The sequence below is a fragment of the Myotis nattereri genome (genome assembly GCF_964212035.1).
Source record: "Myotis nattereri genome assembly, chromosome: 7".
Taxonomy (NCBI): Eukaryota; Metazoa; Chordata; class Mammalia; order Chiroptera; family Vespertilionidae; genus Myotis; species Myotis nattereri.
The window spans coordinates 38,644,857-38,666,463 of record NC_138082.1 but is presented as its reverse complement, the minus strand read 5'-3'; the positions used below and the strand labels follow the sequence as shown (position 1 = coordinate 38,666,463).

Sequence of the window (21,607 nt, the reverse complement as noted above, 5' to 3'; positions counted from 1 at the left end):
GTAGAATTCTCCAGTTTTAGAATTGAGGATAACAAAGCATATCATACAAATTCACACTGCCTATTTAAAATCCTTTATGGTTTAGATTTTCTCCTGTGGTCTTAGTGCTTCAGCCGTATAAAGCTCACTGGTTTTTTCTCTCTCCCCTTATGATTTTTAAATTAAAAAAAACCACACCCACACACACCTTTTTTTTGCCCATAGTAAACAATTGCGAAGAGAAAAGAGTACACAGTAAAAGCAGTTTTCTTTTACTCTAGAGCACCAGATCCTTCTTAGAGGAAATCACTATTAGCATTTTCTTGTGTATCTTTCCAGTCAGTTCACATTGCCAGCACACACATGCAGATAGATTTTGTAGTTTATAATTGGAACACTCCTGTCCACTGCTCTGTATTTTCCTCGCCCCTCCCCCCCCCCACACACACTTAATATATATCTTGGAGATCTTTCCAAATTACTTTTTATTTTTCTCAAATCCTTACCAGATGAAGTCTTCCTTATTTTTTTAACATCCTTTTCAAGCCCAGCTTCTTCTCATATCTCTTCATGTAATTAATCTCTCCCCTCTATTGCTGTCACTTTTTTTGCCCCTCTGTTATACACCTGTCACAGGTCTGTCAGGTGTCATCATGACTTGCATGTGGTTCTCTCTTCCCAGGTGTCATTTCCTTGTCTCTGCACTCCTTTTGTAATCTGGCCCTTCCCACCTTCGGGACTTTAATTACAGTTGTGTACCAAGGCCTCACAAATTTATACCTACAGCCCAGGCCCCAATGCTGAGTTGACATATCTATTTCTTGGATATCTCAAAGACATCTTATTTCAGTATATCCAAAACCAGCTTCTTTTTCATTGTCCCTGTCTTAGTAAATGGCATTTGTATCTATCTATCTCACTTAAGAAAACTATGAGTTGTTCTTGAAATCCCCATCTCCCTTCCCTCCTCCCATATTCCAAAAGCATACATTTGGTTGATTTTTACCTCATAAATATGTCTCAAATCCATCATCTTTGTCTCTGATACCAGTGTGTGCAGCCTGCCATCACCTGCATCTGGATTACTACCGTGGTCCCCCACAGCCCCTCTGGTCCTCTTCCCTCTGAGGAAGCTTTCCAAAACACAAATATCACTGTGACCTCTCCCCTGCTTCAGATATTTTGATGGCTTCCTAATACATTTAGAATAAAGACGTGTATTTTTGAGATAGCCTGACAAGGTCCTGCATGGACATGTGTTATTACTTTTCAGCTCTTATTGCACTTCCCCTTCTCTTGGCTTCTACCACCATGGCCTTATTTCTAGGTCCTGCCACTCCCTTTGCTCCTTTTTGCCTCAGGGCCTTTACTTGAGCTCTTCAGCCTTCCCTAGCTCTTCCCTTTACCCTCTCCTAGTTAACACCCCCTGATGTTTCAGATATTACCTCAAGCATTGCTTCCTCTGTGAACCTTCCCTGATACACCTAACTAGGTCACATTCCCCTGGCACTCAGCAAGGTATACCTCTCCTTCGTAGCACATTTCCATGTTTATTGTACATTTATTTGATATATATAAATACACACACACACACATATATCCCACGTTCAAAGGCTATTAAATCACGTTGTTTACCCATATCTTCAGAAAAAAAATCACTTCTGTCGTGGTAAACAACCTGCTTCCCTATTTATAATGGGCTGGCTCTCTAGCAGCTTCAGTGTGAAATTATAGCTAATTTGCCTACAAACATCAGGTGGTCTTAATAATCTGGCCACTGTGTGTGTGTGTGTGTGTGTGTGTGTGTGTGTGTGTGCTAGGTGGAATCTCCTAGGAATCTCCCTAAGGGCAGAGGCCACTTTAGTTTCCAGCATAGGTGCCCAGCACAAAAGTAGACACTCAGACCTTTAATGAATGAATGAATTCATTTCTATTTTCTCAATTCAGTCTACTGTGGAAGTATACAAAGTACTATACTTGGCATATTGTAAAAGCTCAAATACGTATTTTCAGATTCAAAGTGAATTTATATGCTCAAAATGACACAGTATGGATTAGTAAGCATTACCATTTCCCACCAGACTTCACAGGTCTTAAATTTTACCAGAAAGAGATCAATCTGGGGAAGGGGAATAGGAAGATACTATAATTGTGAACTATATCTGTCTTTTAGTAGAATTATTTTTCTGTATTGTTTCCTAGGCCATCTATACTCCCCCATTGTCTTATATCTCTCCCTAATAAATTGTGAACTCCTAATTACTTTCAACCTAGAAAAGTAATGACTTTTTTCTAAGCACTCAGAAACACCTGTTCACTTATAAAACAGTTGTTTAAAGTTTGCAAAGAAATACAGAGATATACTCAGATTGTATTCTGTCTAGGTAGACATCCACTGTCTGCCTGTGTGTTAGCCATGAGACTTTAAAGGAAGCTACTTAACTGCTGTGAGGCTTGGCTGTCTCATCTGTGAAACTGAGATAGTTATGTTATCTATCTCATAGCATTACTCTGAGGATTAAATGAGATAGATATATGGCATTTAACATAATGACTTCTGGCAACATACAAGTGCTTAATGCAAATGGTTGTTGTTCCTGCAGCTGTTATTGTTGGGACACATTTTCTCAATACAAAGGTTCCTTAGGTTTTCAGTCATTGTTCACACATGTCCATTTACCTGTGGTGCTTAGTGTAATTAAATTTGTTTAGTATGCCAAGAATATTCCAAAGCCCAACCAGCATTGACATCCTGTTGAAGCAAACAACTAATTGATAACTAAGATTACCTTTCCTCCGTCCTGAGTTCCAAGAGCTTCAGCTAAGAGAGCGCAGTGGGGACCAGGAGGAGAAAGGGTGATGGGTGTTTGAATTAGCAATTTGGCTTGAAGGACGGGTATTCTTGATGTCTCCATTAGTAAGAAACAAGTCATGAATCTGCAAATACACAGTAGCTCATTTAAAGTTATAGGGGAAATGTTTAAATGGACTTTCTCTGAGCCAGCATTGAAACCATTACTGTGTTTAAAGTGTGTTCCAAGTTCCAAAGTCCCTTATTTTAAAACAAATTTTTGCACACATTCCTTTATAAGTTGGAATCTGTTTTTATTAACCAATGTTTAAAAAACATTTATTACTTCTTGCTTTAATAGAGAAACATTTACTTCTTCTAACTTTATTTGTATTTTTTCTAATTAGTACACTTTATCTTTTAGAGTAGTTTTATGTTCACAGCAAAATTGAGCAGAAAGTATAAAGAGTTCCCATGAACCTGCTGACCCTGCATGCACCACCTCCCCACTCCCAGTGTCCCACAGCAGTGATACATTTGTTACAATCGATGCACCTACATTTGACACAATATTGGCACTCAGAGTCTCTGGTCTACATTGGGTGGCTCTTGCTGTTGTACATTCTATGGGTTTTGACAAATGTATAATGACCTTCATTAATTACTGGAGTGTCATACAGACTAGCTACACTGTCCTAAAGATCCTCTGTGTTCCCCCTTCCCCACTAAACCCTAGCAACTACTGATTTTTTTATTTTTCTGACTCCATAGTTTTGCCTTTTTCACCATGTTCTGTAGTTGGAATCAAACAAAATGAATAGCCTTTTTAGATTGGCTTCTTCCACTTAGTAATATGCATTGTTTCCTTTTTTTTTTTTTCATGGTTTGATAGCTCATTTGTTTGGAGTGGTGTTCTATCATCTATATGTACCACAAAATTGATACCCTATTTTGTATGTCTTTAGTTACAATGAAAATTCACTCAGGGAATATACTGATTCTCAAATGATGACAGAACAACCAGCTATTACTATAATTAGTTCCACTTGCTGTGATACTTAAAAACTTACAAAGTATGTAGTAGTATTTTTAAAAGTATATTTTTCCTAAATAGGCCAAAATAATAAGATTTTATTTGTCATATATATCTTCTTTAAAGATAGGTTTTTGAAGCATCCTGTAAATATATTTTGATTATACCCATCAAGTTTTCTATACTCTTTCTGTATGAACTATTTTTCAGAGCACATATTTGATTATTGATAGTATTACTTTCCTGGTATTCACAGTTCATAAGTTTATGTTTTACAGAATTAATAAGATATACTAGTTAAATCATTTTTAATTATACTGAATTGTAATTAATGTGGTTGGGTAATCAGTGCTGGTTTGCACTTATTTTAAATAAAACATGCAGATCATTTCTAAACTATGGCCACTTTAAAAGAAAAAAGCTTTATATAATACATTAGCTTAGAAAATCAAGGTAATTTATGATGTGAAGGTTAGAGAAAAATGGAAGCTGTAAAATTGAAAAGAGTTTTGAAAACTATTGGATGGGCCTTACTGACAAATAATTGTGAATTTAGATTTTGTTTGAATTACTTCTCACATTTATATTTTATAAATGAAACTGAGCACAGTACAGTGTATCTGGACTTTAGTAGTGCCTAGCTCTCAACCTTGGTTTCTAAAACCTTCCCACTAAAAGGAACCAGGAGGGCTCCTTGAAGAAATGGCTGATTCCAAGGCTGGGAGCCTAGAACATGTTGGTATGCCAGAAAGTAAGGAAGTGCTCAGTGAAACCAGTGGTGGCCTATCACCAGGAGATGGGGGCCATTTGAAGAGGCTCCCACTGGCTAAATCTGGGATACTTTGAGTATCAAAATAATTAAAAGCTATAATGAACTACTAGAGATCATTAGGAAAAAATTAGGAATTCACATAGCCTCACCAGTAATATACCAGGTGTACCGGTTAATAATGCAGATTTTTTTCAATAGTTGGAGTTACACATATGTTGATATATGTGCGATTTGATATGTATGTTATTTTGTTGTATTGACAGCAAGCTTCAAAACTTCATATGTCAAATTTGCTGAAGGTGTTAATATCATAGATATTTTTACGCTTAAAAATGTCAAATTTCGTGCTGAAAACAGTATATGTGGGAAGTTTTAATTCATTATTTTGAAGAAAAGTGCTGCTGAAAGTTATTGTATACTTCAGGAAGCTTATGGTGAACATGCTCCATCTCAAGATACTTGTGAACACTGGTTTAAACACTTTAAAAGTGATGATTTCAATGTGAAAGACAAAGATCGTCCAGGTCAACCGAAAAAGTTTGAAGACCAACATTTACAAGCATTATTGAATGAAGATGTGTGTCAGACTCAAAAACAACTTGCAGAAAGATTAAACGTTGCTTAGCAAACAATTTCCAATTGTTTACAAGCAATGGGAAAGATTTTAAAGGAAGGGAAGTGGGGCCACATCAACTGAACGAAGACAGATGGAAAATCGAAAAGTCATCAATAAAATGTTGCTTCAACGGCATGAAAGAAAGTCTTTTTTGCATCAAATTATGACTGGTGATGAAAACTGGATTTATCTTGAGAATCCCAAATGCACAAAATCATTAGTTGATCCAGGTCAACCACCAACATCGACTGCAAGGCCAAATTGCTTCAGAAAGAAGACAATGCTCTGTGTTTGGTGGAATCAGAAAGGTGTGGTGTATTATGAGCTTCTAAAACAAGGTGAAATCATTAATACTGATCGCTAACGACCACAAATAATCAATTTGAACCACAAACAGAATCTGCCAGAAGATACGGCAAAGTAATTTTGCTTCATGATGACGCACCATCACACACTTCAAAACCAGTTAAAGACACGTTAAAAGATCTTGCCTGGGAAGTATTAACCCACCCGCTGTATTCACCAGACCTTGCTCCTTCACATTATCACTTGTTCAGATCGATGGCACATGTACTTTCTGAGCAGCACTTCAAAACGTGCAAAGAAGTGGAAAATTGGGTCTCTGAATGGTTTGCCTCAAAACAAGAAAAGTTCTATTGGGAGGGTATCCACAAATTACCTAAAAGAAGGGGAAAATGTGTAGCTAGCGATGAACATTACTTTGAATAAAGCATTTTTGATGTTTCTCTTGAAATTATCGTGTTTTCTTTGATTACAAAATCCGCCATTATTAACCAGTACACCTGGTATATATTCATACAAATGGGAGAATAAAGGGCTCAAGAGCCAGCTGATAAATATGGAGGAAATGCTGGATTTGGAAAGTCACGATTTTATCACCATCATAGTAATTCAGTTTAGCCAAGACTCACAAGTGGATCTTTAAAAAAAAAAATTATTGATTTTTAGAGACAGTGGAAGGAATAGGGAGAGAAACATCGATGCAAGAGAGAAACATCAATAGATTGTCTCCTGCTACTCCCCCCCTCCCCCCACCCACCCCATCCCCAACTGGGGATGGAGTCCTCAATCCCAGGCGTGTGGCCTGACCAGGAATCTAACTGGCTTCCCTCCACTGGACAACACCCAACCACTGAGCCACACATGGGCCAGGGCTCACAAGTGGATCTTAAATCGAGGGGACAAATGTTGATGAACAGCAGGGTATTTGCATGGTTTTAAAGTGTCTGTCCAAAGGTTGCCTCTTGGTTATAGGGACAAGGTATTAAGTAAACAGTAGGAAAATTGGGCAGCACTTGCTCTGGTAATGAAAATTAGCATCACCAATTGGGGACAGGAGAATACCGTATGCCGGAGAAGAACACATCACTTGTGTACTATCCTGTCCAGGAGTGCACCACCTGCATCTAATCCTAAGGAAACATCAGACAAGTTCAAAACGATGCACATTTTATTAAAAAAAGAACTGTAGTTTTCAAAAATGTTAATGTTATGAAAGTCAAAGAAAAGCTCTATATTAAAGAAGACTAAAGGTGCAGGATATACTTAGATGATCCCAAGACTGGATCCCATATCTGGAGAAAAATTAGAAGTTTGTTTTGTTTAAAAGGCATTGTTGGGTCAGTTGACAACATTACTTTGCAGATTGTAGGTTGAAGTATTGTACTGATAATATATTTACTGAATTATAGCTGTATTGTGATTGTATTGGAGGTTATTTTAGAAAATGCATGCCGAAGTATTTATGGGGAAATGGCTCATAAAAAAGCACTTTGTGTATATGTGGGTGTATGTATACATATGCATGTACATATACATAGAGAAGAAGGGTGTGATGAAGCACATGGGGCAGTGCTAACAGAAAGAGATCTGGGTAAAGTAATATGATGTTCTTTGTTGCAATTTTTCCGTAGATTTGAATTATTTCCAAATAAGTTTATACACATGCTTGCACTCATTGGATTACTCTAAGTTGCTAATTTACCTTTAATATTTAATTGGTATAAGCTTTTTTTTTAATTGGTAAAAGTTTTTAATATTCATGGCTTACAGATATACACATTGATTTTTAATTTCTTTTAAATAGTGCTGGGCCTAAAGGAGATAATATTTATGAATGGAGATCGACTATACTTGGTCCACCAGGTTCTGTATATGAAGGTGGTGTGTTTTTTCTGGATATCACATTTTCATCCGATTATCCATTTAAGCCACCAAAGGTAAGAACCTAGAGGTACATTCTTTAATATTTATCCTTCTTCTCTAAAGTCAGTTTATTCCAAAGGTTAAATGTGTATTGATGTAATCATTTTAACTTCGTTTTTTTTAATGAAGTAATAATGGAAACTTTCATGTACTAAGATATAACTGAAAGTAATTGATTTCTGCCTTTTACAAATAACTGTAATCAGCAGAGAGAGGGTTTGTTAACTATAGTCTTGTTGTAGTTAAGCCTTGATTGTTGTAGGTATCACTGGGAGGAATTGACCTCTAGGCCAATTGGCTGTGAGAATTAGCTGTGTCTACAGTGGGAGAACTTCTGTGCTGGAGACACTCTTATGGGGCAAGACTTGCTTCAGTGGGGCTTTGGTACTCACTGAGTCTGTCCCCTGAGTGTGTCCCTTATGGATCTGAGGAGTCGTAATCTGAATGGTCCCACTCTGACCACTGGGTACACTGGCTCTGGATCTCTAAGGAGGTGCTAATTTAGCCTCTGCCTGAGGCTACCCAGCAGGAGCTTTGGAGAGATCTGCAGATTCCTCTTCTTAGTTTATGGTTTGGAGGTGCCCAGATGAGGCCCAGCTGTGAAGCAGTGCAAGCTGCTCTGGGACCTGGGGCCTTCTTTTGGACGTTCTGGGTCTCTCTGACCCAACTGCAGTTTGTTAGGTAATTTTAGATTGCAAAGGGCCAGGCCATTCATATGCAAAAGCCTCTGCTAGCAGCTTGGGTGAGGCAGGGTCTCAGGGAATCAACAGGGCAGAGACAAACAGCTATGGCTGATCCTCAGCCCTGCCCTAAGAGGTCCTTGGTCTCAGTGTCCCGGTAATCGCTGCAAGCACCTCTGAGAGAAAGCCGCCCTCGAGTTCTGACCAATGCCATGCAGTCCAGTTTTTCCCCATATGTCCCCAGAGACTCTCCCGGAACTGGAGTTCAGAGCAGTCGGGAGCTTGATACTCCCTCCTGATTGAAAAAGACAACCGCGTCCTCAGTTGCCAGCCCTTTCCATGTGCCTCCGTACCCCTGCACTTTACTTCCGCACCTCCTCTGAGTCTCAGTGTGCTTTTCTCTTTCCTTCTAGTTGTAGAATTTCCACTCAGCCAGCCTTCCTGTGGTTCTGGATGATGTCCGTTTTGTCTCTTAGTTGTATTTTTGAAGTGGTTGTGCGAGGCAGCAATTTCCGGTGTTTACCTATGCCGCCATCTTTGTTTTCTCGGGTTTGTTAACTATAAATAAGAGTATACCATGTGCACATCAGAAAAGCAGATGGATTTTTGATATAAGGGAAAATATCCTATGAACCTTCCTTAGAAACATACTGGGATTCAAAAGTAAACCTGTTTAACAGCTTCTAGAAATTAGGGTTAACTAACTTGAATTTTGTGCTAAATAGCTTATCTTTATAGATGAGCAAAATCTAGAAAACCTTGGCAAAGAAGAGGGAAACTAATACTATTTAGTAAACGTATGTTGTGCCCTCTGTTGGTAGCATGTAGTAATGGGAATGAGTGTGGCTGGGTGACTTAATGCCTCCTTGTTGTCTCTGAATATGAATTAGATGATAACAGAGAAGGGTTGAATTGTGCCTTGTAACGATTGGCAATTATTTGTCAAGTCTTAAACATAACCTTTACTTAAATAGATTTTTCCTCTGACTTCTCATTATAAAATAAAATAAAATAAAGTAAAATAAAATAAAATGGTCAGGCCAGCTGGTAAAAACCACCAATATTAAGTCTGAACATAATTATTTCATTTCAGAGATTTCTGACATGCTAGGGAAACCTGTGCTATCAAGCCCTTAACTGTAATAAAACATTTTCCTTTTCAACATAGTTCACTTTGTTCTCAAAGCTGTGTAAAATATATGTAGCAGTTTAATGCCTGGAAAAGAAAAGCAAGAGATAAAACCCAGAAAGTATATTATCTAATAAGGTAAGAATATTTCCTCCTAGTGCTATTTACCTTAAATTGCAGATACCAAGGTTTCCTAGCCCCTAGAGGTATTGGCTCTCAAATGTGGCTATCAGTTTTTTGAGTATTTTTTTCTTTGGTCCCATCAGAATTTAAGATCTTTAAATGATTGCTTTAATGCTCTCAGTTATATAGAGTATGTCTTGCTAGATCAATCAAGTAAAGGCATAAGACCCTCATGTTAATAATAACACAAATTTTATTCAAATGACATGTTAAAGGGCAGCATGTCACCAACTGTTCAATTGCATTCAGTGATTTTCTGTATTATAGAAAACAAATAAAACTTTAGCAAAACAGCTCATGACTGTATAGTGATACTTATTTTTACATGCCTCATTTTGCATATTGGAAAAGTGGTTTTAACCTGATAGAAAACTAGCAGAAAAAAATATGCAAGATTTATATTTTTCAAAATAATCTTTGTACGTGAGTGGAAATCTGTTGAAGAAAAAGACTTCTTAGTATCTTTAATGGAAAATAGAAATTGACTGAAATAAAGGTTTCAAACTGCAGTTTCCTATATGTGATTTATCATAATTGTTTTGGTTAATACGTTTTTTAAAATTAAGTTAGCATGTGAATATATTTGCTGGTCTCATTTTAATTTTCTAACCCTTTAATGTTGATTAATTCCTTTTGCCTAAGGTATCATATACAGTATTATGAAGCATTCAGAACTCTAGGTGGACAAGTGAAAAAGAAATAAGACTTCTGCTGTTATCTTAGTGTTAGGTACAATTATTTCTCTACAATACTGATTCTTTTTGAAGTTCAGAGAAGGTGTTGAGCTTCTTGAAGAAGAATAATTTAATTCTTTTGTTCACTCTGTTAATAGCTAAACAAATTCAAAATATTAATTGTATTGTGTTTGTAAACCATACATAGAGTCAGCTGTCAATAATCTGAACATGTGTTATTCCTGTATTATATAGAACTGTCTAATATAAATATAATGCAAACTACACATGTAATTTTAAATTTTCTAGTAGCTACATTAAAAGAATAGAAACTGAGTTTGCTGAAACCGGTTTGGCTCAGTGGATAGAGTGTCGGCCTGTGGACTGAGGGGTCCCAGGTTTGATTCCGGTCAGGGGCATGTGCCTTGGTTGCGGGCACAACCCCAGTGGGAGATGTGCAGGAGGCAGCTGATCGATGTTTCTCTCTCATCGATATTTCTGGCTGTCTGTCTTTCTCCCTTCCTCTCTGAAGAAAATCAATAAAATATATTTTTTAAAAAAATAAACTGAGTTAATTTTAATAATATATTTTATGTAACCCAGTACATCCAAAATATTGTCATTTCAAGCATGTAACCAATATAAGAGGGAATTTTACAATCTCTTTTTGGTATTGAGTCTTTGAAATGTGTAATTTACATTCTTATCCCTTTTCAGTTCTACTAGCCACATTTTAAGAGCTCTGTGTAACTAAATTAGAGCAATTCTAGAGGTGCATGGTCCCCTTCCTTCACCTCTGCAAGACCAGTAGTTCCTTCCCTGTTACCTTTAATTTTTTTGTCTTTAATTTTGTATCCTTATCAGAAATACACGTTTGAGGACTAATATTTTCTTCCCACACTCCACTTGGGATATCACAGTACACTGCTAGTTCTAAGGGATCAAAAACTGTCCTTTTTTTTTTTCTTCTCTACCTCCAAATTAAGACTAACTACTCAGTGTTTGGGATTGTTTTGAAACTTGACAGTATTTGTTCCTATGATTTATCCTCTTTTTTCACACATCTGGAGATACACTTTCTTTATTCAGTAGCTTAAGACCTTGCTTGTTTTATTTAACGTAATTATCTAACAAGAGAGTGAACCAGTTGTGGAAATAAAAGGGTAGGAAATAGGTTGGTGATGTAACCAGTCTTCCTCTAAATTCTTCATTATTTTCTGACACATGGCAAGAAATTAGCTGAGTTGATACTGATATTTTCTACTAACAAACTAATAAAACTTTTCACTTTATGCTTAAAAAATTCTTTACCACTTCCTCTTACCTTTGTCAACCACACATTTTTGTTTTCCCTTCTGTCTTTAAACAGGTATTATGTGCACTCATGCTTGTGTGTATGGTGTGCACACACATACATACATAGAATTGCTGTATCATTCATTTTGATTAAACTAATCAAATCAGCTACTCACTTTGGTTGGAAATCAATATAGTTCTTGCTATACTGGGTAAAAACCAGAACATTTTTTTAACCAAATTAAATAAAACCATTTGATTTTGTTAGCACTTAAACCCAGTATTCTATTAGCTCTTCAGTTAAATTATTTGTTATTTAGTATCATATGATATGTTACTCTTCATTTTTGCTGGTGAGAGTCTTAGTTGGTAAGAAAGCATTTCATTTTCTTCCTGTTTTTAATGTGACTGCCTTTAGGTTACTTTCCGCACCAGGATCTATCACTGCAACATCAACAGTCAGGGAGTCATCTGCCTGGACATCCTTAAAGACAACTGGAGTCCCGCTTTGACTATTTCAAAGGTTTTGCTGTCGATTTGTTCTCTTTTGACAGACTGCAACCCTGGTAAGCACATCTTTATTACCACATACAATGAGGTTGTGGACACCAGTGCATTTTCCTGGTAGCTTAAATGTAGATTTGGAAAGGTAGTACTATTGGTGGAAAGATTAGTATAAAACATTTTGCAAGGAAATTATCAATGCCATTTCAATTAGAATAGACCAAAAGTTTCACAATAGCTTCCTGTGGTTTGTTAATGGACTACTAGCCTATACTTATTTTCTCCTTCTCATTGATGGACTCTGTTTTCTGAGGTGTGTACCTGTCCAGACCACTTTGACAGCAGTAAAGTGGTGTCTTTAACTCCAGTGCCTCCTTTTCTTCTTCTGTGCCTCCATGTGCATTAAAGCAACCTCTTAGTAATGAAGAACTTCTTGTTTTCTATTCCTTTTTGGATTTTAGTTCGTTGTATTAGATGTAGTAAGAGTGAAGAATATTAAAAAACTATAGCTGATGAGATTGTTGGACGAGATTGTGATTATATAAACTTAGAGGTTTAAAGTCATTAGTACATAATTTATAACATTTAAAAGAAATGCATAACTGCCACATGTGATCATTAACTGAGGTACTGAATTGAAAAAAATGTTTAAGCCAAGGATTTTGTATGTTATCTTACTGAGGGGTCAGTTTTTAAAAGAAGTTGACTTACTTTTTCTAAACATTTGACTAATCACCAAAGTCTATGACTATTATCTTTTGCCCAACAGTTATACATAAACGATAGATAGATAGATAGATAGATAGATAGATAGATAGACAGACAAACAGATAGATAATTATAACATCATTTATTACGGCAAAAGATTGGAAACCACCTGAATGTCCATTAATAGAGGATCTACCTATTAAAAAGAATGAGACAGCTCTTTATGAACTGATAGGGAAAGCTTTCTAAGATATATTAAAAATGTAAGACATTGGGGAAAAAAACATAGGCATAATAATATATTCTACATGCTTGTACACATGTATATCTCTGGGTAGAAATGCTGTAAACAGGTAACAATCACTTGCCAGGGGAAAAAACTGAGTAATGGAGGTTTATATCTCAGATTCAATTTCCAGTTCAGAATTCTATGTAAATCAGAATGGTAAGTTTTCAATTGGAGATAAGGATATTTGAGTCATACTATTATGTAGAATGAAGGAAACATTTTATTCTGAATAGTATTGCATTATTAATCCTCACTCGGGGATATTTTTTCCATTGATTTTTAGAGAGAGCAGGGAGGGAGGGAGGGAGAGGGAGGGAGGGAGGGAGGGAGAGAGAGAGAGAGAGAGAGAGAGAGAGAGAGAGAGAGAGAGAGAGAGAAGAGAAAGAAACACACACATCGATGTGAGAGAGACACATTGATTGATTGATTGATTGATTGATTGATTGCCTCCCACATGCGCCCTGACCAGGGCTGAGGATGAACCTGCAACCCAGGTATGTGCCTTTGACTGGGAATCCAACCTGGGACCCTTCCATGTGCAGGCTGACACCACCGAACACACTGGCCAGAGCAGCACACTTTGATTATTTATTAAAATGCCAAGAGTAAGAAACAGTTTTTGTATATTAAAAATATACCCCTTTTATAAAAATCATACTTATTAACACTCATTTTTTAGTTACGGGGCCTTTAGCTAAATTGAATATTAATATTCAGATGCTGCTAAAAATCAACATTTCAGTTTAATAGAATGTTAAAACTGTACCTTTTAGATATCTAATATTTTTTATTCTTCTACTCACTTTTCCAGCGGATCCTCTGGTTGGAAGCATAGCCACTCAGTATTTGACCAACAGAGCAGAACATGACAGGATAGCCAGACAGTGGACCAAGAGATACGCAACATAATTCACATAATTTGTATGCAGTGTGAAGGCGCAGAAGGCATCTTCTCACTGTGCTGCAAATCTTTATAGCCTTTACAATACGGACTTCTGTGTATATGTTATACTGATTCTACTCTCTGCTTTTATCCTTTGGAGACTGGGAGACTCCCCAAAAAGGTAAATGCTATCAAGGGTAGAACTTTGTAGCTGTAGATTAGTTATGTTTAAAATGCCTACTTGCAAGTCTTGCTTCTTTGGGATATCAAAATGTATTTTGTGATGTACTAAGGATACTGGTCCTGAAGTCTACCAAATATTATAGTGCATTTTAGCCTAATTCATTATCTGTATGAAGTTATAAAAGTAGCTGTAGATGACTAGGAATTATGTCATTTGTATTAAACCCAGATCTATTTCTGAGTATGTGGTTAATGCTGTTGTGAAAAATGTTTTACCTTTTACCTTTGTCAGTTTGTAATGAGAGGATTTCCTTTTACCCTTTGTAGCTCAGAGAGCACCTGATGTATCATCTCAAACACAATAAACATGCTCCTGAAGGCATAGCTTCCTGTCGTACTATTTTAAGTCAGTCTTGTTAGAAGGTGTGTCTGAGATGATTGTTGATGAAATAAAATTGCAGATATGAATATGACTACTAAAGACCAGTACAAATAAAGAAATTATTAAATAGAAAACATGTGGAATCTTATTAAATGTGTATAGTTTTTTTTTTCCTTTAAGTTCTACTGAGAGAATATAATGAACTTAAATATGGAAAACTGGATTTTATTTTTTGTTTGTTTTTTATTTTTCACCCCAGAGATATTTTTCCCATTGATTTTTAGAGAGACTTAGTGGGGGGCCGAAGGGGGGAGGGGAGAGAGAGAGAGAGAGAGAGAGAGAGAGAGAGAGAGAGAGAGAGAGAGAGAGAGAGAGAGAGAGAGAGAGAGAGAGAGAGAGAGAGAAAGAGAAAGAGAAAGAGAAAGAGAAAAAAGAGAAAGAGAAAAAAGAGAAAGAGAAAGAGAAAGACAAACATGCAAGGTAGGAGAGACACATGGATTGATTGCCTCCTGTAGGTGCCCCCAACGGGCTGGGGATAGAACCTGCAACCGAGGTATGTGCCCTTGACTGGGAGTTGAACCTGAGATGCTTTAACCATTGAGCCGAACCGGCCAGGGTGGAAAATTGGATTTTAAAGCCTTTGGTCTCAAAAATATATAAAACTTTATTTTGATATGATATTTGAGATAAAAATAAAGTGAAATTCTGGCTCACTCAGGAATCTGATATTGCCTTATAGAACATTCCTTTTCCAGATTGGTGATATCTGTTCACCATTGGAAAATATTGTCAAATGACACAATCTGGTCGCTGTTGTACATCTTGGTGCACTTTTTAAATTTTGCTTCTGACCTTGCTCTTGAATGTTTATGGTGTATTATGTGCATTACCACTCTTACTATGGCACTTGGCCAGCAGTTGTAGCCAGAGGCAGAGTTGAACACAAACCTTTTTCTGCCTGAAAGTAGATGAGAACTCTGGATTGGTGTGCAGATTTGGCTTTATTTCTCAATTGCAAACATACCAACTTTTAATGGTTTCCCAGGTTATATAAATTCCTTCTTTCTAGTTACAACTGTTAAATATTAGATTTCTTAAAGAAGTTAGTATTACTTTGCAGTATTTAGATATGGCAAACAGTATAAATGTGCTACTTCTTCCCTATGACGGATAATTTCTGAGGTAATTCTCTGGTCTTAGAACCAATGTTGTGGAATATGAGGCAAATGTCTTCTCCAGTCCTAAATATGGAAATAGAATACCATCTCAAAATTTATAGAGTGGAATTATTAGCATAAAATATATAGCAAGACGTTTATAGTTTCATATCCCCTCACTAAGAATAGTGATCTCCTATTAACTTGAGTGTCAATAGAAGTATTAAATTAGGGTAAAAATAAAATTATTTGTATGTCTACTTTTCACTTAAACTGTTCCCTTAAAAAATCTCCCCATATTACAAAGGAATGCCAAACAAAAAGGTATTATTTTGAAGAATTCAGGCGTAGGCCTCTGAAAACCTCTAAGCTTTGACTGTACTAAGTGGTGACCAATAATCTATAATGGAGTCCAAGTCAATGTGATGAAAGTGGGGTCCTTTCCTATAAACTGCAAGGCTTTCTGTGTAGGTCAGCTCTTGGAAGTAGTTTTCCCACTCCCAGTATTGTCCATTCTACACCCTGAAGTATTACATTTCTCTCTTAGTGTTAGAAGAGCCTTCGTCGTACTGAATGTTAGGATGTCTGGGGATGCTGTCATTGCACTTCCTTCATTTGCTGTCACCTTACTGACTATCACCACCCTATTTTGCTTACTTGTGGGCTGTGTCCTCTACTCACCTGGGCAGAGTGGGGGAATTGGTTCCTTAGAAGTATTTGTGGCTCTTGCACAAACTGCGTTGGGAGCCTTAAAATAAGATACTTAAACTTCTTTGAGTTTCAGTTTATTCATATGAAACAAAAGAGTTGAATTTGAATATTTCCATAGTCTCTGTTAACCCTCAAAGGTAATTCTAACCTTATAAAATTTGTTCTGCTTGTTCTGCTCTCTCTTTCAGGGAACAGGCTACAGCTTTAAATGGACTGAAATAAAAACCAATCATTTGGTTTACTATGAGGTTCCCTTAAAATTATGAAATTTTTAAAAATCTCTACTTTTGAAAAAATATAAATCCACTTCCCTGTTACATAGGTATTCATCTGTGTACACTATAAATAAGGGCTTTTTTCTCCTTGAAACTTTGCTCTAGATATAAATTGTAATATTTCATAATCTAGACTTTTTCTTTTCCATTAAGAGCAAATTCTACAAGTGAAAGTCCAAATGTAACTTTGTAAGTATTCAAGGATGGTCATGGCACCATGCATCTCATTGAGCCTAGAGTGTTCTAATTAATGATCATACTAGAGGCCCGGTGCATGGATTTGTGCACATTGAAAGGAAATTAATTAGAAGAAATATTTTAGAGGCTGGGGAATGGACCACAGGAGATGGGCCAGCAGGGGAGGGACCACAGGAGGGCTCCAGGGTGTGTTCGGCCCAGTCCCGATTGGGGCCTATCAGAGCTGGGGAGGGACTACGGGAGGGCTCCCGGGTGTGTCTGGCCTATCTCGTCCAATCCCTACTGGGGCTGTCTCGCCCAGTCCTGATCAGCCAGACCCCAGCAGCAAGCTAACTAACCGGTCAGAGCATCTGCCCCCTGGTGGTCAGTGTGCACCATAGCGACTTGCCAAATGAATGGTCTGATACTTCGCATATTAGGTTTTTATTATATAGGATGCCCTCAGGTACAGCCATGCCAAGTACCGCTTAGTTAGGGAAGGGCCCTAGCTCATTTAATGTCCCCTAAAGAGCTTTAGGAGAGGAGACACTGGTGATCCTCAGTTGACAGCGAAACTACAAATGGACTAAATAACTTACTGTCCCAGATTATACAGCCAATATGATGTGCAAGTATAGCCCCTATTCTTTACAACTAGGCTAAGAGTTTTTGTTATAATATCATAGTTAATATTGAATATGTATATCTGCAAAGGCAGATCTACATAGATTATTGATAACCTATAAAAATTTTTCAGTAAGATAAGGTAAGAGTTTTCTATTTTAGTAAATCCTTGTTTTAATAGTCTATTTTTAAAGTCTCAAATGGGACCTTGCAAAATAAGACTTGGTAGTTTCCAATGAATATGAGGGAGCTTCTGCCTTAGACATACATTGGTCATAGAAATACTTTTAACATCACTGATTTCCTTATTTTTAATTTGAAAAAAGAAAAATGATGTTATACCATACATCACATGACATCAGAAATCTACCTTTTTCACAATAACAAGATGTATTAGTTATCTAAACATTGCTTTCTTATTTTGTTTGGCTAGGAAATCTTAAGTAATCACAGGGTTAAAATTGTGAGTTGACCAATGTATATGCTACTCTTTCTAATAATAATGTTGAGGTGTTGTGTACTTGAACTGAGTCCACTAACTTGCCCAAGTATATTCTTATGTATATAAATAAAAGCCTAAGTGACCATCCGACCAGTAGCTATGATGCTCAATGTCCACCAGGGGGCAGACACTCTGACCAGTAGCTATGACACGCAATGACCACCAGGGGGCAGATGCTCAATGCAGGAGCTGCCAAGCTGCAGTGACTTGGCAGCTGTGGTTCTTGGGTATCACACCCGGAACCAAAGAGGAGGGAACCTAATTCCGGGGTGCATCACCTGAGAACCTCCCTCTTGCAATCTGGGACCCCTCGGGGGATGTCAGAGAGCCGGTTTCAGCCTGATTCCCGCAGGCCAGGCCGAGGGACCCCATCGGTGCACGAATCCGTGCACCAGTTCTCCAGTAACAACATAAGAATGACTGTATTGTAAAATTTAAGTCAATTTCAGTCACGTAGACTTCAGATGTTAACCTGCATTATAATCATGTTAATATAGTACATGAACACAGTTTCAGTTGACCTTTAATTGTGGTCTGGAAAGAATTATGGCGTATTATGAAACTATTTTTATAAAACCATTGAAAATTATCTTAAAAGACTGGGCTAATTCTACAATAATTACATTATCCACATATATTTTCATTAGTGTTCCTTATTTTAGATAAATAGAATATATAAATAAATCCATTTGTTTCATGTCTAAAGTTTTTTCAAGTAATATCTACATAAAAAATAATTCATAATTAAATTTTAGTAGATAGGCACTACTTGAAACATCATTTTTTGTAACCAGTTTGTCAACTCTTAGGGGGTAGAGTTCTTCAATGATTTAAATGTGTACTAGAATGTTTGATAGAATGTTTCTACAGCGGACTGATAGTTATTTCAAAATGGTTATAAAGTGAATTTCTGGAACTGGTTTATAAACTGCATTGTCAACAGTGTTAGGTGGTGTTAAAACCTTGTCAGATAGAATCGGTCTTGTTAATTAGCAACAAGGAGTGATCCTCTACAGCGAGTGCATATGGTCACACCTGGGCTCATTTTCCTCCTTTTCTCCCTGACTGTGGAACTCATAAGCATTTCTCTGAAGGGAGTATCCTGGATTTCTAGCAGTATCTCTCTTGTTTTACTTTGCCCACCTCCTATGTTTTCAGTATCTTGGGGTTTCAGTAACTCATGTGACTAGAAGCCAAAGGTGATATTTAAATGATAATATTTTTTTAGTAAGACCAAACATAAGAAGCTAAGTTTGAAAATAAACAAAATAAAAAGGTAACATTAGCCAGAATCAGGCACAGGGGCATGTGAACAGTGTTGTTAATTTAATTACATGAGAACCAGTGATTTGACTGCATAGGCAGCAGAGCCCTGGGTGTGTTTAAATCTTCCCTATCTATAGGTTACCTTGCTGAAATTCAATGAGGCTCCAGTCCCCTTTATGCAGGTCTACCCACCACAGAACATTAAAAGCATTTTTTTCCAAATCCTTCTATCCCTACAGTTTATCTCAAGTCCTACTCCTTTGATGAAACCATTCCATTTTGCTATCATGTGACTTTAGTCCAGGGGTGGGCAAACTTTTTGACTCAAGGGCCACAATGGGTTCTTAAACTGGACCGGAGGGCCGGAACAAAAGCATGGATGGAGTGTTTGTGTGAACTAATATAAATTCAAAGTAAACATCATTACATAAAAGGGTACGGTCTTTTTTTTTTTTTTAGTTTTAATCATTTCAAACGGCCTGGATCCGGCCCACGGGCCATAGTTTGCCCACGGCTGCTTCAGTCTCTCAGTTTGTTTCTCTGAGACACTGTCTGCACAAACATCAGAAATAATAAGAAATGCAAGCATGTGCATGTTAAACAACAAGCAAACTACAAGCCAGGTTTCCTCCTTTGTAGAAATTCTTTTTTCTTTCTTTTTTCCTTCTGAGGGTGTGTGTGGAGGGTGATTATGCTATTTGACCCCTTAACTGACCTCCATTGTAAGTTTATTGTACAAATTTTAAGTGTTTGCTAATTGAAGGCCCTTTCAGGCACTATGATGTACACAGAGAATAATACATTGTCACATCCTTAATTTATTATTTCTTGTGCAGATAGGTTTTTCCCTCTTAGCACAGAAGACCACATCTTTGCTAATGTGTATCCATTTTCTGTTGAATGAGAAATTTAACAGATGTCCCCATTGATTTAACTATGAAAACATTAATGGTTTCCTAAGTTTTACCCAATCTACATGATATTAAACACTAGTGGCCCAGTGCACGAAATTCGTGCACGAGGAGGGGGGGCTTCCCTTAGCCCAGCCTGCAACGACACCAGCGTCCCTCGTCCTGGCCTCCGGCTTGAGGCTTCTCCCCTTCCCTCCCTCTGCGTGCTGGGGTGCGGACGCTGGGCTCGCATTGTCAGGGTGTCGCCGCCAGTGTCCCGCCCCGGCCACTATGGGTGCTGCCATCTTTGTCACGGAGTGACAGTTAATTTACATATTGCTCTTTTATTAGGATACTTAATACTATTTGATGCTTTTAAAATAATTACTCTCTGTCCTTCAAACTACTCTTAGTAGTTTGTCATTATATTTAGTTTGACACCTTGAACATATTTCTGGACAGTGAGTTTTTGGAGATAATCTCTGTACTCCTTATCTCTATGTCAGCCCAACATCTAATAATATATATGTTTGCTGAGTGAATGAGTTATATCATGGACTTGAGCCTTCTGCATAAGGTTATTCAGAGACCATGTGCAGTATGTCAGTCATGTCTTCTTTAATTCCCCATCATCCTGATTCAGTGCTGCATGCTGGATATATTCCTGTTAAATTTAAATAGAAGTAGCAGTGGTTTAGTTCCATCTTTAATGTTTACTTGTTTAAAATGGAGAGTGATTTAATTTGGCAATTTTAGAAGTCCTTAAATATACCAAAATGCCTTTTGTCTTACAAAATTAACATAATTTCCCATTGTCGTTACTATCTTCCTAATTGATCTATTTCTCCAAATTCCCTTTTCTGTTAAAAAGAGAAAAGGGCCAAAACCGGTTTGGCTCAGTGGATAGAGCGTCAGCCTGCGGACTGAAGGGTTCCAGGTTCGATTCCGGTCAAGGGCATGTACATGGGTTGCGGGCACATCCCCAGTAGGAGGTGTGCAGGAGGCAGCTGGTTGATGTTTCTCTCTCATCGATGTTTCTGACTCTCTATCTCTCTCCCTTCCTCTCTGTAAAAAATCAATAAAATATATTTAAAAAAAGAGAAAAGGATACAAAGGAATATATGTATCTGCTTCCCATATTCTTTTGGGGAAATCTACCAGGAACAATGAAAAGTGATGGCCCTTAAAAAATTTAAGAGAAGTATTTTAGGGTAAAGGAACGTGTATACTATACAGTAAGGGGCAGCCCTTGAGTGTTGAAAGTTGGTTATTGAGATAATGTCCAAGTCTCTTCATTTTTCTTCCCCACTTCTAGCTTTTATGGGAAAGGGAAATAGAATAGGATAAAGAATCAAGCGGGCCACTTTTTCTTTGTTGCCACATGTTTTCTTGAACCAATAGGTAGAATTGAAAGGTGACTGCGTAAAGGCTCCAGAAGTGTAATTTCAGCAACTTCTCACTCATTGTCACAAGGGTATTTCCTAAGTCAGCTGGGGTGTGTTGACGTGAGAGGGGAAATGATGTGGGACAGAGAGGCACTGTCCTAGGGAAAATCATCTGCTGCACCATTTGCTGAGGGTGTTTCCAAAGTTCTCTGCACTTTCTGACTAGGCAGGAACTCTGGGAAACACAGTGTCCAGATTGTTGAATTCTATGTACGCTCAGACATCTCATCCC

General features: G+C 37.4%; 1 protein-coding gene across 2 annotated transcripts in view; it reads left to right on the top strand.

Moving 5' to 3' along the window:
- Positions 1 to 14,328, top strand: part of UBE2E3 (ubiquitin conjugating enzyme E2 E3) — a gene marked incomplete at its 3' end in the record, with an annotated part of 86,638 nt that extends 72,310 nt beyond the window's left edge. For both annotated transcript variants that reach the window (XM_081095440.1, XM_081095441.1), the window contains exons 4-6: positions 7,299 to 7,431; positions 11,798 to 11,945; positions 13,692 to 14,328. In XM_081095440.1, the coding sequence (XP_080951566.1) occupies positions 7,299 to 7,431; positions 11,798 to 11,945; positions 13,692 to 13,789 (379 nt within the window). The remainder of the gene's footprint in view (positions 1 to 7,298; positions 7,432 to 11,797; positions 11,946 to 13,691) is intronic.
- Between the last annotated feature and the right edge of the window lie 7,279 nt (positions 14,329 to 21,607).